This window comes from Enhydra lutris, unplaced genomic scaffold, assembly GCF_002288905.1.
Source record: "Enhydra lutris kenyoni isolate GAN:26980312 unplaced genomic scaffold, ASM228890v2 scaffoldscaffold50, whole genome shotgun sequence".
Classification (NCBI taxonomy): domain Eukaryota; kingdom Metazoa; phylum Chordata; class Mammalia; order Carnivora; family Mustelidae; genus Enhydra; species Enhydra lutris.
In genome coordinates, this window is record NW_019154134.1 from 6,031,393 (window position 1) to 6,048,285 (window position 16,893).

The 16,893-nt window shown below is 38.2% G+C and overlaps 1 protein-coding gene across 1 annotated transcript in view; it reads left to right on the forward strand.

Moving 5' to 3' along the window:
- The window catches only part of LOC111156935 (serine peptidase inhibitor, Kazal type 5), an 81,530-nt gene that overhangs the window by 28,984 nt on the left and 35,653 nt on the right, over positions 1-16,893 (forward strand). The window contains exons 9-17 of the mRNA XM_022518089.1: positions 1,816-1,943; positions 3,509-3,596; positions 5,655-5,782; positions 7,038-7,119; positions 8,516-8,643; positions 10,887-10,968; positions 11,298-11,425; positions 13,430-13,478; positions 15,222-15,349. Of these exons, the coding sequence (XP_022373797.1) occupies positions 1,816-1,943; positions 3,509-3,596; positions 5,655-5,782; positions 7,038-7,119; positions 8,516-8,643; positions 10,887-10,968; positions 11,298-11,425; positions 13,430-13,478; positions 15,222-15,349 (941 nt within the window). The remainder of the gene's footprint in view (positions 1-1,815; positions 1,944-3,508; positions 3,597-5,654; positions 5,783-7,037; positions 7,120-8,515; positions 8,644-10,886; positions 10,969-11,297; positions 11,426-13,429; positions 13,479-15,221; positions 15,350-16,893) is intronic.

The window sequence follows — 16,893 nt, forward strand, 5'->3', positions numbered from 1 at the left end:
CATTGTTTCTCTTATGGGAACCATTGAACAGTAATTTTCCTACCATGCTATGATTATCAGATAGATGATTGTCTTCTGTGTCTTTATTCCCGGATTGTTACAACCAGGAAGTTGGGAGCACACCCATTGCTCCTCCAAAAACAAATATCTTCTTATTAGGAGTCAATTAGGATTCTTTTTTTTTTTTTTTTTAAGATTTTATTTAGTTATTTGACAGAGAGAGATCACAAGTAGGCAGAGAGGCAGGCAAAGAGAGAAAGCAAGGGAAGCAGGCTCCCTGCTGAAGCAGAGAGCCCGATGTGGGACTCAATCCCAGGACTCTGGGATCACGACCTGAGCCAAAAGCAGAGGCTTTAACCCACTGAGCCACCTAGGCACACTTAGGATTCTTTTTTTAAAGTGTCCTGATGAAATATGAGTTATTTTTTTTTAAATTTAGAATATTACATCTAGAAAAGGCCTTAAAGAACATTACTCCAAAAACTTAATTGTGTAGTTGGTAAGATAGAGTTGTCTGTGGTGTCTATGCCCATGCCCATGCCTTGCTATGATTTCCTAGGGAAATTTCACAAAGGCACAGGCTAGCTGCTTAGGGTCTTCCAACTTCAAACCACACTCTTTATGCTCATGTTTTCTTGGCTAAAATGGGAAGATGAGGGTGACATAGTTGAAAAAGGCTTAGAGAAGCATATTTTTGTAGATTGTGTTTTGTAGATTATATAGTGATACAGGCCATTACAAAACATGTTTATTGACATGGAGATTCCTAAATTTAGAGTAATTTGGGGTAGGTAGAGATATAAATATAGCTGTAAATATAAAGTTTAGCCTTCAACTCAGATAATAGAATTTTCAAAACAGAGAAAAACCCAAAAGTCCTAAACCAAAGCATTGGGAAATCTGGAACAAACCTTTCTTGGGTTATTTGGGGGAAGTCACAGCCTTTTAAATTAAATTTAAATTTTAGTCTTGGTGTTTTACCTCTCTCCAGTGGGGAATGAAGGAAAATTAGATTCACTCTCCATGCTTTCCACCTACTGTATTAGAAATGGACATTGATAAACGAGGCAGAGCACGTTAAAGTGAACATCAGTAAAGGAGGCCACAGATTCACAGAGAGGACAATGGATGCCACCTTATTCATTTTCCTTGCAAACCAGACCAGATTGTTCTTGATTTGATCCATATTAAATAGTGTTTAAGCATCTCATCTTACAGATTCTCTATTCTGCTTGTTGACACATTTTTCTTTTGTCTTGGCCAGCTGCATTTTGTTATGTTTTTCTTGGAACTCATTGAAAGATCTTTTTTTTGTAATCCTTTTTTCATAGACTTAAAAGTTAGTAAGAGTCATCTAGTTTTATGAGATGTTTGCTCAGCCTTATTCTTTATAAGGCTCTTTTACATTTTTAAAAAGATTTATTTATTTTAGAGAGAGAATGCGTGTGCAAGTTGGGAAAGGGGTAGAGGGAGAGTGGGGAGAAGCAGTCTCTCCGCTGAGTGTGGAGCCTAAGAGGAACTCAATCTCAAGACCCTGAGATCATGACCTGAGCCAAACCAGGAGTTGGTCACTTAACCAACTGAGCCACCCAGGCACCACACAGTTCTTCTATCTTTTAATAAATATACACATTGTAAATGCAGGTACCTAGTAATTTCATAACATAATTACTATTTCTTATTAATCCTCATTAATATGTTACATATTTACCAACAGCTTCTAGGCCTGACATTCTTTGACTATAAATCCATGATACACATTTTCTGTGTTAAGGAGTAGAAAAATGCTAAATGTAATTACTTACCTTTTTGCAGGATTTTTGTAAAGAATATGAAACCCAAGTGAGGAATGGAAGACTTTATTGTACACGAGAGAGTGACCCAATTCGTGGCCCTGATGGCAGGATGCATGGCAACAAATGTGCTCTGTGCGCTGAAATTTTGTGAGTCCAGATGTGGGTTCTTTAGAGGGACAGGATGGGTAAAGTGGAGATTGGTGGGAATGGCGAGTAAGAACAATGTTGAGGTGCAGCTTTGTTGTTGAAAATTTTTGAGCAGTTTTCTGTCTTCTGCAAATCATGATATCACCTAGTAAGTAGATCCTAATGATATATGTCTGTTTCTGAATACAAATGGATTCTGTTTTCCAGTTAAAGGGCTGGATTACAAAATACTTCTTATTGTTTCCTCCCACCACCTTTGTAAGCCTTTTTATAAGATAGTCATAATAGAGAATGAGGGCAAAACATACCAAGACTTTTGACTGTTTTCCTTTAGTAATTATCCTGAGTGAAAGAACAGATGTTGTCTCCCAGGAAAACTTCATGTTTATACGTGACTTGGATTAACTTTATCTTTTCATATCGGGCATCTGACCTGGGGGGAAGTGCAAATCCTGCAATAATTACAGCATTTATGAAGATGTCTCAGACCAGGTCTTGTCACTGTTTCAGATCCTTGAACCCTCGAAGCTCTCTCGTTTATGTTGTCCTACTGCCAGGTTGTCTCAGTCTTGGATACCCAGTGTCTCTTCTTCTGTGGATCACATTTCAGGATTATCCTTCTTTGGATAAGACTTCCTGAAATTCTTAATTGAAATCAGTCTTTATAACTCTTAATAATTTTATTTCATAACACTCAACACAGCTGGCAATTCTGTATTTACTTCTGTGACCATTTGTTGACTGGGTTCTAAGTTCCAAGAACAAGATCGGGTATGTGTCTGTTTTATATATAGCACCCAGGCCAGCGCTTGACAAAAAATAGTTGCTAGCCAAATGTTGAGTGGACATATGAATAAAGATCCGTGCTCTCAAGTAGCTTAAAGTTAAACAGCAGAAATAAGCCATGGACACGCGGACACACATACACACACACATACACACACGTTGCAAGACAGAGTAAGAACTATGCCATAAGAGAATATTCAGCTATGAAAATACAATGGCAGATATACAGTTTATTTTCACTGTGAGGTCTGGTCTGCCTTCTTAAGGAAGGCAGAATTTAAGCTGAGAAGATTTAAAAGAAGGCAAGATGAAAACGGTCATTGCAATGGAAAGAAATATCATACTTGAGGGCAAAATAAAAGAGCTTCTTTGGAGAAAGAGTGAAGATTTCAATCAGGAGCCCTAAGATGAATGGAAGATGTTTTTTCTAGAACTCATGAACACGTGGCTATTTTCCACCTGCACCTAAATGGCTATTTTATTTTTGTTAAAGATTTTATTTATTTATTTGAGAGGGAGAGTGAGAAAGAGAAAGCACAAGCAAAGGGGGAGGGGCAGGGGAAGAGTGAGAAGCCAACTCCCTGCTGAGCAAGTAGCCGGATGCTGGGCTGGATGCTGGTCTCGATGCTGGTCTCAGTCCCAGGACCCTGAGATCATGACCTGAGCTGAAGGCAGACGCTTAACTGACTGTGCCACCCAGGAGCCCCCAAATGACTATTTTATAACATGAGGATTTGAAGCACCTGTACTCATTTATTTATTTTTGTTTTTTCCTCCAGCAAACAGCGTTTTTCAGAAGAAAAAAATAAAGCACATGAAAACCTGAAGAAGACTGAGGAAAAAGTCAAAGTTAAGAGAGAAATTGAGGTGAGGATTAGTTTGATCAATTTAATTATGACTTTTGTGGGGTGTGTGTGCATTTTACTCTAGAACGCATTTTCAATATTGGTTCATTTTCCTTCACTACTGATGGATTTTCTGGAAAGTAGTTTATAGTTAGTATTTCATAAGCTTTAGAAGAATAATTCAGCATTACAATTTTTAGCTCTATTTGGAGGAAATTAATCAAGTCATATTAGCAGAATAGTTCCTAAACGAAGGTAATATATCAAAGCATTATCTGAATTCAAATTTTGATATGTGTGGTATCACACATATATTTGGAGGTCTTCTAGGTAACATTTTAATATTCTCTCTTTAAAATCATGCCACATTCTACTTTCTAAACATCTCTTAGCTAGTCATTTGTCCTTTTTTCTCCTGCTACCAACTTAGCTCATACATCTAATAGATTTCCTTTGTGTTGATGCATTAGCATTCTGGCTGGTCTCTATGCTTCTTACCAACATCTTCCTCAATCCTCAATATTCAGTTCATCTTCCACATTGTTTTTATAGAGTGGGAAATATTTCCATGACTCAGTGACCTTATGAAAAGCCAACATTTGAGGGTATCCTAGAGGATATTTGGACCATTTCACTCCTATTTAACTTACTTTTAACAGTGAGTTACCCCAGCTTCTGTAGTGTGTGGTTCGCAGTTTCATAGAACAGCCTACTTTATTAGTTCCCCTTCTGACTTCATGTAATTCCATAATATTGTCTAGGCCTCACTTTCAACTGATTTCTTTCCCTCAATCCTTTAATTTTATTTCTCAAATCAAGACATGCCTTTTATCATTCATTCTGGTTTCTTCCTTCCTCTTTGTCTTCCTTGTTCTTTTTCCTTCCTTTCTTCCACCCTCCTCCCTCCTTTTCTTTCCTTATTTTCTTCTATAGTTTCTCCAACTTTAGTCTCCAGTTACTCAAATCCTCACACATCCAGCTGGGTGGTCTTTCTAAAACAGATTTGCTTATGTTCTTCTTTTCTATAAATATTTATCATTTTCCAATTTCCTAAGAATAAAGTCCAAATTCCCTTCAAGGTTCAGTGATCTAGTTTTGACTTATTATGAAGGTCTCCTTTTTGACCCCTTCCCAAACTTTCCTCTCTTTATCCAGCTAATACTTTACTCCTGACAATAATAGATTATCTCAAGATACTATGGTCTTTTATGCTCCTCTGTCTTTGCATATATGTCATAATTCCTCTTAGAGAACCTTTTGCCACACTATTTACCTGGACACATCCTAAAGATATAGAACTCAGCTATAAACTCTTCTCTGTACTTCCATGAATCATTCTTCCCTTTGTGCTTGTACAGATTTAACTCAGACCTTTGTCATATCTCTCAGCTTTTTATATTGCAATTCTTTACTCCTGTCCACTTGAGTGATAAAAGAGCTAAATCACATTTACATTTATATCCCCTTATTACATTTGTTGACTTAAATGGGTGTCTATTACACGGAGAGAAATATCACAAAATTTTGTGATGACCCTAAATCCTGTAAGTTTTATTTTTTATCCTTAGTTCCTTTTCTCTGATATCTTTAATTAACAGCATCTAAAATGTATAAACAGAGGGCGTGAGGGTAGTTCAGTTGGGTAAGCAATCGACATTTGATTTTGGCTCAGGTCTTGATCTCAGGGTCATGAGATCGAGCCCCACATTGGGCTCCATGCTCAGCATGAAATTTGCTTGAGATTCTCTCCCTCCCTCTCCCTCTGACTCCCCCCACCAACTCATTCTCATACTCTTTCTCAAATAAATAAATAAAATCTTTTAAAAAAAAATGTGCAGGGGTACCTGGGTGGCTCAGTCAGTTAAGCATCTGCCTTCATGGATCAAGCCCCATGTTGGGCTCCCTGCTCAGTAGGGAGCTTGCTTCTCCCTCTACTGTCTGCTCTTGTTATCTCTCACTATCTCAGTCTCTCTCTCTCTCTCTCAAATAAATAAATGAAATCTTCTAAAAAATAAAATAAAATAAAATGTATAAACAGAATAGGGAACTATATGTAAACTGTCTCCTTTTCATTATTTAGAAACTCTGCAGTGAATATCAGGATCATGCAAAGAATGGAATACTTTTCTGTACCAGAGAAAGTGATCCTGTTCGTGGTCCAGATGGGAAAATGCATGGAAACTTGTGTTCCATGTGTCAAGCCTTCTAGTGAGTATAGAATGCCAGAGTGTCTAACGAATGCCAGAGAGAGTAGGGACTTAATAGAGAGTCTAATAGAATTAGCTACTTTTGTAAATGGGGGAACTGTGGCTCAAAACAAGGAAGGGAGTTGAATAAGTGGAATACTTACACTGAGAATGTTGGTGGTAGAGCAGGGAGAAAATCCTAGAGCTATCTACTCCTATATGTCTACTTCCCTGACACCCATTCTCTTACCACTGGAACATCCTGGCAGCCCTGAGCTTGTGCGAACACCACATACTCCCTGTGCTGAAGCTTCACATGTGAATCTATTGTACAAGTTTATAGGCAGCTCATCTTCCAGAGAGGCTGTGGTCCAAAGCAAGCACTGAATGCAGATATTGATGATTAGAGTTAATGTTGCCCATCAAGCAATCATGAGCCCTTACAAAATTAAATGTTACTTTATATAACAGCAAGTTAGAATTGGCAGTTTGCTTTCAAAATTTGGAACTGCTCCCATTTTATCTGATTGAACTAAGATTAAGTAGTTGATTTCTCTTTCAAATCTGTGTTCTTTTGTTTTGATTGACAGCCTTGTGTGGTTGAAGTAGCATCAGTTAACCATACATTCCATGCAATTCTATTGTGCGAAGCAAATATAGGCTCATTTGGTTTATCAATGTATGGAAATTATTGGCCTTTTTCTACCTGTACTGTATTTTGTCTTTAGATAACGCAACTATGAATAAGCAATACATTTAAGGTGAATTAATAAAGCGAGGGTGTGCATGATGTGATAGAGAGACTATAGACTTGAGAGACCTTGGATGATTACAGCACTGTCCTAAAAGTATAGCCAAAGCCTTCTGTGCCTCAGCTCCTCTCTGTGAAACAAGGGAACCAGTCAGTGTCCCTCATAAAGGCCACTTTCAGCCTCCAGGTATAACGTCACAATGGTACTAGTTTTGATATCTCCTTAATGGACCTTGATGGTATTTCTTTTTTGACCACAGGCAAGAAAGGTATTTTATAGAGAGCAAGCTTTCTAGATCCACAATCACTATCTTTCTTTCAGTGTTAAGCAAAAAGTATGAAGAAGTTATGGTATCGTACCATACTAAAGGCTGTTTGGTTTTTTCTCATTGGTATGTAGTGATAAAAAGACAAAATTATTCTTCCTAAGGAGGGAGGACAGAGTAGCAATGCAAAAATGTGGACAAATAATTGCCTGTACTTGGTCCAATGGATTCTTCTCGTTTTTTTTCCCCCTCTAATTTAGCCAAGCAGAAGCTGAAGAAAAGAAAAAGGCTGAAGTAGAAGCAAGAAATAAAAGAGAATCTGAAAAAACACCCTCATATACAGTGAGTGGAATCCACCCATTGAGTCCTACTTGGCATTCTAATTTGAACATATTTCAGAGTCTAAAGGGTAGGGTATCATCCACTAAAAATTGCCAGGAAATCCTAACCCTTTAATCTAGAGATGACATTGAGATTAATGCTATGGGAACTTCATCAATTCTTGCTGCTTCCAAGACTAACCCTGTGAAGTAAAAATTATTTGAGGTCTGAAAAAACTGGGTTCTAACACTGGTTTCATCACTTACAGACTGTGTTAGCTTTTGCAGACCACTTCCCAGAGACTATACGTGTATGCTTTCTACATATGAATTTTTGAAATTTCACATCTGAATTGAGATAAAATACCTTCATTCTGCACACAGAAAGCCTGATTTTTACTTCTGAAATTACAGTATTCATTTCCATAGCCTTCTATAAGTTGTTACTGTTTATTATTTAGAAGATGAAAGTTTTCTACTTTTCTTTCTAGATTCTAGTCTTTCCCTGGTCCAGCTGCCCTCCCCAACTGAGCTAGAGTAAAGCTTCACAGTATTCATCAGATTGCAGTACTGTTCTGCTTAAATGCCACAGGTGGCTCATCATCAACTATAGGATGTACCTCAATCTCTTATCTCTCCCTTCTTATTTGGTTTACCTTCATTCAGAGATTCATGTTCTGCTATATGCCCATGTAGTTTCCTACTTTGTTTCCCAACTTAAGGGTCTTGTATGCATCCCCTTCTTACCCACAAAAATGCTGTTTACTCTTCAGTCTCACTCAAATTATTCTTGTTATATGACGTCTTTCCCAGTTTTCACAATCAGATCTCATGGCCCCAACCTCTGTGTTCTCAGATTTCCTTGTACCTGTATGTTTACACTTATTATATTACAAAATTTTTTTTTTAAGATTTTGCTTATTTGCAAGAGAGAGGGAGAGCATGGGAGAAAGAAAGCATGAGTGGGGGAGGGGCCGAGCAGGGGGAGGGGCAGGGCAGGGGGAAGGGCAAAGCAGGAGGAAGCACAGAGGGAGAGCGAAAACCAGACTCCCCACCAAGCCAGGAGCCTGACCTGGGGCTCCATCCCAGAACCCTGGGATCATGACCTGAGCCGAAGGCAGACACTTAACCAACCAAGCCACCCTGGCTCCGCCACCCATATTTTAATGTGTTTAGATTATAGTGGAGTTTACTTGTCCACCTCTTTTATTATATTGTGACATCCCATTATGTCTTGTTTCCATCTCTTAGCAAATGATGAGTTCTTTTTGTTGAGTTAAATTTTAGATTTGAGAGAAACACAACTAAAGTCCTGGTGTCAAAGAAGCATAACATTAGTTTCTGCCAATGTTGATGTTCCAGTCTTCTGCTTAGAATAGGAATAAAACATATCCAGCTTGCTTTCTCTATCTTGGCAGGAGCTGTGCAGTGAATACCGCAAGCTTGTAAGGAACGGAAAACTCCCCTGCACACGAGAGAATGACCCCATCCAGGGCCCAGATGGGAAAATGTATGGCAACACCTGCTCCATGTGTGAGGTGTTCTTGTGAGTAGCGCTGTACCTGGGAAAATGAGGGAGAGTTTTGTCCTCTCTGCTTTGTTTTTTGTTTGTTTGTTTGTTTGTTTTTTAAAGATTTTATTTATTTATTTGACAGACAGAGATCACAAGCAGGCAGAGAGGCAGGCAGAGAGAGAGAGAGAGAAAGGGAAGTAGGCTCCCTGCTGAGCAGAGAGCCCAACACGGGCCTCGATCCCAGGACTCTGGGATCACGACCCGAGCGGAAGGCAGAGGCTTTAACCCACTGAGCCACCCAGGTGCCCCTCTGCTTTGTTTTTTGTTTTTTATTTAACTTTTTATATTTTATTTCTTAAGTTGTGTTTGTTTCCTGTCAATGGCATTTTTGCACAGTGTCATCATTATCAAAGAGTAATTTCTGCTCTGTGCTGCGGGGGGGCAATGAGGTCCACATGTAGCTGCTGCTCGTACCCTTCTAATGCAGTCTGGCTTGGTCTCTGAGGTGCAATGCATACTTCAAGCTCGTCTTTGTGTTCTAGGATTCTCAGTCATGTCTTAAATAGAGGTTGGTTGTTCTGGTGAGGGGAAGGGAAGTTAACAACCACCTATGTTGCCATCATGGTGACGTCACTCCTAACCAACTCCAAAGAATCATTCTTGCTTATCAATCACTAATTGGGTTCCTGTGGAAATGTACAGGATGTAAAACAAGGATCTTACCCTTGCAGAGAGGGCTATGAAGTCATCTGAAATCACACAACACATCACAAAGCAAACATACCAATATGTGAAACGGTACATTAGTTCATACACAGGACCTGGAGGAATGATTTGGAATAAGAATGATGAGTATCTGGTGGAGTGAGCCCCTCCCAGGTGTCTCGTCAGCTTGAACAACCATGGTAAAGCCTACTCTACATCCCTAACCCCACACTTTCTCCTTCATGGTAATCAGGACTTTGCTTCATAGCACTAAGCATGGTCAGTAGCTATAAATTGATATGTGTGACTATATGTTCAACATCTCTCTCTTCTACTAGACAAGTGTTGTTATGGAAGGGATTCTAGAAAATGTAAGCAGTGAGTTCAGATTAACTTTCTGCTTCATTTTTTGTGTTCCATTATGAGAGGACCACTACAGCAGAAAGCAAAAACAAATTTAGAAGAAATGAATAACATGGAGGACATGGGGAGATGGAAAGGAGAAGGGAGTTGGGGGAAATTGGAGGGGGAGACAAAACATGAGACTCTGAGGAACTAACTGAGGGTTTTGGAGGGATAGGGCGTTGGAGGTTGGGTGAGTCTGGTGGTGGGTATTAAGGAGGGCACATATTGCATGGAGCACTGGGTGTGGTGCATAAACAATGAATTCTGGAACACTGAAAAGAAATTTAAAAAATAAATAAAAATTTTTAAAAAAAGAAGAAGGAGAAATCAATAAAACAGTGTCATTCAAGGACTCTTAAGCCTCAGTACATTTAGCAAAGGAGAAGTCATGGTCTTGAAATTTCCAAGTAGCTTTTGTTTTATCAACATTAGTTCTAGGTTGTCTCTGTGCATAAAAGTGGGTACAACGAGTGAAAGCTGTGGAAGGGGTCTGGCTCAATGCCAGGAGCAACTTCCTCACAGTCTGATGACTTAGGGGTAGAATGACCTCTATGGGGTTTCAAGGATGATATAAGTAGAGAATTTACTAGCAGATTAAAGAAAAACTAGACAGTAATCAGACCTACTGAGTATTAGAAGTCTTGAGTAGTGGAAGATCAAAAAACTTCCTCTGGATTAGGGTTTAAATCTATAGTGTACATTTGTTAGTTCTGTGTCCTGGGAAAATCGATCCATTCTGTCAGTTTTCTCATTTGTAAGTGGGGTTATAGTAGTAGTTTTATAATATACAGTTCGGAAGATTTCATGGAATGAGTGCCAGGTCAGGCACATAGTAAGAATTTAGTAAGTTTTTTTGTTGTTGTTTTTTGGGGTTTTGTTTGTTTGTTTGTTTGTTATTTTTTATTTTTTTAGAAAGAGAGCACAAGCAGGGGAGGAAGGTGGTGAGAAGTAGAGGGAGAGGGAGCAGGGAGCCCAATGCAGGGCTTGATCCCAGGACCCCAGGATCATGACCTGAGCCAAAGGAAGATGCTTAACTGACTGAGCCACCCAGAGGCCCCAGAATTTAATAAGTATTAACTGTAATAATTAAGTGATATTTGAGGTCATTTTCAACCTGGACATTCTATGATCCTTACTGATGTCTTTTTTAATCATTCTTTTTTTAGCCAAACAGAGGAAGAAGAAAAGAAAAAGAAGGAAAGTGAGTCAAGAAATAAGAGAGAATCTGAGAACACAGCTCCCTTTGAGGTGAGGGGAACTTCTCCAAAAGTCAGAGGACCTGGACTCCATTGATGGCATCCAGGAAACTCATAAATCCCCTGAAACTGTAGGAAACATTTGTACAGTTCGTGTTTGTTTATATGTGAGCATATACCCATGTGCATGTGTGACTATTTCCAGATCAAGGGCGTGTAACTTTCATCATTTAAAAATAGTCATGTCTTCCCAGTTAAGAACTATTCTAAAATAAGCCAATTACTGATCCCCACTTAAGAAAAAAAAGTCTAAACTTCAGCTGTTTCCAACTTGACCCAACCTGTGTTCAAAACTTCAAACTTCCTTCCTCAATTTCACAGGAATTGTGCAGTGAATACCGCAAATTAAGGAAGAATGGACAGCTTGTCTGCACACGAGAGAACGACCCCATCAGGGGCCCGGATGGGAAAATGCATGGCAACACGTGCTCCATGTGTGAGGCTTTCTTGTGAGTAGAGCCCAGTACTTCGGAAGGAGAGGGGGAAAGAACTGAGGGAAGTTTTCAAACAATTGTGAATAATGCGTTTTTCTCTTCAGGGCAGAGGTCATTCTTAGATGTCACATATAAATGAACTTAAATTAAAAAAAAAAAAAAAAACCCCATACAAGAAAACACAAAAACAAGAAGTGGAGAGCTCTCAGATGATGATTATTGTGATCTAAAGAGAACTGTAATAATTTCTTTTAGGATATTTTCAAGGTAACTCAAGATCTTTTATTCAGAGAAAAGACTGCTCTATGATTCAGTCTTCCCTGGTGAAAAGCATTATATATAACCCCGAAGATTGGTCCTTTAGTGTTTGGGCATGAAAGCACTAAAAACCGAATCATCATAACCAACATTTATTGAATGCATGTAATTGGCACATACTTGCTAAAAGCTTTGATACCTAATCCCATTTAAGCTTCACAAAAACACATGAAGTGGGTCTTTCTTGCATTATCCTAAGTTATAGATAACAACATAAAGGCCCAGAGAAGTTGGGAATGATAGAAATATCAGTGCAAGGGAAAAAAATGAAGAAAATGATGTTTTCCACTGTATGCTGTAGACATAATCATTTAGCAATGCCTTTATAACTTCAGGCAATTGATTATACTTGCCTGTAGTTAGGCTTCTTTCAGTCTGTTTTTCTTTACCTGGACATTCATCTTTCAGTGACAAGGAATTAATTCTGCCACCTAGTGATCCGCTTTGCTGTGTCCTCTGATAATTTCCCAGTATGGAAAGAAAATGCTTCTTAAATCTATTTTAGTAATTTTCTCCCATCACTGTAAAACTTCCTTACCAAAAAGAAATAAAGATTGACTATGTCATATTTTGTGGGTATGTTAGCAAAGGCTCTTGGCTTTTTTGAGAATCATTTTCCCTCCATAGTTTTTTCTTGCACATGTTCATACCATATACAAACTGTCTTTTCACCTTTTTTTTTTTTTTTTAGATTTTATTTATCCATTTGAGAGAGAGAGCATGAGCCAGAAAAGGGGCAGAGGGAGAGAGAAGCAGACTCCCTGCTGAGACCTAATCCCAGGACCCTGGGATCATAATCTGAGCTGAAATCAGATGCTTAACTGACTGAGCCACCCAGGCGCCTCATCTTTGCGCCTTTTAAAAAGGTTTTAATTTGATAAATGAAAAAGTCTTATGTTGATTGAACCATAACATTTTTATATATTATTTACACATTCTTATATCTTAAAATGAAAACTTTTTTACATATTTAACAGGATTAAATTGTTTAGATTATAGATCCAGTTGTGCTAAACTTGATTTGCAATGCCATTAGTTGTCAAAAATGGTTAAGAGCTATCACCCTCACTTCATTTCCATCATATGCCTTTTTTGGGAGGGTTCACTCTTAATAATAATTACAGTGATGATGATAGTGATCATTTATATCACTTTTGTCAATCATTTCATTATGTACCAGATACTTCCTCTAGTTGCTTTACAGTATCAATTCACTTAATGCTCACAACAATCCTGTGAGAAGAATGTGGTTACTATTCCTCCTATCCCTCCCTTCTTCCACATTTAAAGATGAGGAAGGCACAGAGAGGTTCAGACATCTCTTGTGTTCCTTATGGCTCCGGGATCTGTCCTCTTAACCACCATGCTATACTGCCTCCTAGAAGCCAGATATTGCACTTTATCGAGAGCTGTTATAGATGCAAAAGAATCAGCCAATAGGAAAGTATTACTGCTGTGTACTTGCTGAGGAGCTGAATGGGTTTACTCATTAAGGGACTTTTTCTTGTACACTGTTCTCTTGAGGTAAAATGAATCATTTCAGTTTGTCGCCCAATAAAATTACAAATTGCTGTGAGTGGATCTTTGGTGGTGCTTGAGAATTGTCAAAGCAACAGATGATCAACATGTAAATGTTAAGAATCTACTGTATTAAGACCCATTTATTCTTTTGCTCTCTTTTTCGTCTCCTGGTCCTTATAGTCAGCAAGAAGAAAGAGCAAGAACAAAGGCTAAACGAGAAGCTGCAAAGGTAATTTTTCTTAGGACTGTGAATGCTATGCCTTGACATTTGTTTCCTCCTTAAGGTATTCTAGATATCTCATTAGTAGAAAGGTTTTCCTTTTCAATTACCATGCCTGAAATGAACAACAACAACAAAAAAGCTTTCACCTGTAAAAAGTGGTCTTAAGTAGAAGTTTGTAGAGTACCAATTTTTTTGCATGGTAATTCAAATTTTGAGTTTCATTTTATAAGAAGGAGAGGGTTAACTTACTCTGTAGGGCATATTCTCCATATTTGGCTTTTCTTAGATTTCTGTTGTCACAAGTAGCACAAGAAATCTGTCTGTATGTGATGTTGGATTACTCTTATATAATGGCCATAAACAAGATTTACATTTATGGATTTTATTACCTAATAAATGCAAAGTATAAGCCTAATATTTATTTGGGGAAAGTTGACACAGTTTAAAAGTCCATCTTTAAACTGACTCACTTTCTCATGAACTTTCTTTCTGTTAGTTGAAACCATCTTTTTATTGGTAATTTAGAATTGAACACTTGTTTTATCCATAATATCTGATCAGCTGCTAAATCACCTTAGATTTTCCAGTCGGTCTTAACACATTTCTCCTTCCCTCTGCTCCTATTGTACCTCTCCTGTTTGAAATCTGCATCCCCTATCCCTCTACTTTATCAAGGAGCTCCCAGGAAGGTGTCAGTTTCTCCAAGGACTCACACTTGCCCTCTCCTCCATTATCTTTATTTCAAATATATCTTTATTTTTTAGTTTGTGCATGTCTTTTTTTCTTTCTCAGCCTTCTAAAAACAAATTGAGATCCACCAATTTTTTTGCTCATTCTTCTCATTTTAACTTTTCTAGCTTTATTGAGATATAATTGGCATACAACATTGTATAAGTTTAACATTGTGTATATTGTCTTGTTTTGGTCCAGTCATATATTGTAAAATGATACTCCTATAGCATTACCTAACACTTCCATCACATCATGTTATGACATAAATACATTACTTTTTTGTGTTGAGAACATTTAAGATCTACTCTCTTAGCAAATTTCAGTTCTACTGCATAGTATACTGTTGTACTGCTAACTATAATGGCCATGCTCTAAAGCAGATCTCCAGAACTTAATTCATCTTATAACTGAAAATGTACACCATTTGACCAGCGACTCCCTATTTCCCCCACCCTCCCAGCCCTTGGCAAATACCACTTTACTTTCTGTTTCTTTGAGGTCAGCCTTTTCAGATTCCACATACGAGTAAGGTCGCACCATATTTTTTTTTCTGTCTCATTTATTTCAGATAGCAGTGTCCTCTGGTTTCACCCAAGTAGTTGCAAATGGCAAGATGCCCTTCATTCTCATGAAGGCTCAGCAGTATTCTTCCAGGAAGTTTCTGCAGGGAGCCTCCTCTTCTTGGTCCATTGAACTCCCGCCGCTTTGATCTTTCATAGCTTTCATAGAGTGTGATATGTAACATAACACAAACGTGTATTGTTCTCTGCCAATTTTGTCAGCCTTTTTCTGCACCTAGAGTGTAAGCAGCCTTGGGAGAATGATGACGACAAATTTTTCCAGATCCACTCTAGTGCAAGGACAGTTCTGAGTCCACGATGGAAGCTTTGTAAATACTTATCAATTTACTGCTCCCTGTCATCCCTTTTTGTTTTTCTTCTATTCTGCATCATTTATTCCTCAGAAAGACAAAGGTACAGGAAAGGCAGAGAGTCATTCTGAGAAAATATTTTCCAGGAGCTCTGCAGTGAATTTCGGAACCAAGTGAGGAATGGAATGCTTATATGCACCAGGGAGAATGACCCTGTCCGCGGCCCCGATGGCAAAATTCATGGAAACAAGTGTGCCATGTGTGCAAGCCTATTGTGAGTACCTACCCTCATCTGTCCCACTGAATCTCTTCATCATCGATCATGTCTGAGTCTGAGTTTCCTCAGGAATGTGTAGAATACATACCGTGGTGTGTATGCAATGTAAGTTTAAAAGCACATGGACAAGACATGAAGTAATAATGGATCACAGTGACAGTGTGATTCTCTATCCAGTTATCTGTCTGTCCTCTAGTTAAGCCATGGGAAAGTCTCAATTTATATTTTGAACACTTGATAATCATCATTCATAACAGAGCAGAAGTTTCATGATCTGGATGCAGTGATATCTTTGTCTCTCTCTCTCACTCCTGACATTTTATGATTCTGTGAATATATTCAACTATTGGCTAAGGGAAAACCAGTTGGACAGAAGTTAGGAAGTGATAGGAAAGAAGTGTTAAAATAACCCAAATGAGAAATGGAATGGATTGCATTTATCCTTTCAGGAACATTACTGTGTATAGCTGAAGTAAACACTTTGATAAGTGGTTTAGTATAGAGAATAAAGCCTCTAAGAGGCAAGCCCATACAATAGATGTTTACTGAAATGTCTTTTTGTGAGCCAAGTCCAGGGACTTTTAGGCCATTGTTTTGGTGAGTGGAACCAAAGCTCCATTGGGTGAGACAGTACAGGAGAAATGGATTATTCCCTCCTCAGGTTCTCCTCCTTCTTAGACTCCTAATCCTCTACAGAGTCTCATGCTAAGGTAAATGTTGAGGAAAATATTTAAATAATATCTGTTGAAAAGGTGCAAGGTTATTTTTGTCCCTTAACTTTCACATGTCCTTGTCCAATCTCAGGTGTATGCACATAGCTCCTTAAAGGAGAGACTGACAGACTAGGCCAGTAGTGTACACAGTAGCCTGACATTCAGGAAATCCAGACTATTTTCTCATTGATCCATTTGTCCATGCTGTGGTGATGACTAGTTGGGAATGTGATCAGATTTTCCAGCTTTGATAAGCTGTGTATCAATAGAAAATGGCAAGAAAGCCAGAAGCTTAGGCTCATGATCAACCTAACATATTAATTATTGAATCTTCTTGGACTTGGATAATAATTCTACAACTTGAACTTCAACTTAAATATTAATTCCCTCAAAATAATATCTAAAATTTTAATTTTATAGTGAAACATGGTTTATTTTGACTATGGGCTCATCATCTGACTTGGTATCACCTCTGGCTTTCATCACTGATATGGTTGTTATTTATATAGGAAAAGTTGCACAATTTTAAAAAAATCAAGATAACTGTGGCCTCTTTCAGATCATTGAAATCACTGATGGGATAAGACTGATGGAATCAAGACTACTTGAGGGTCTCATATTGATAAAAGATCATGCTAGTTTTTTTTCTTAAGGCGGATTATATTTTATTATTATTTCGCTTATTATCTGCATTATTGGGCACAGTGATAATGATAGCATCTCTTAGACTGGATAAATTTTTACTGAAGAGTGAATCTGACCATGTAAAGGTCCTCATCCCTTTTTAAAATACGTTATCATAAAAATGGGAAATTGTACTTAGCTTGT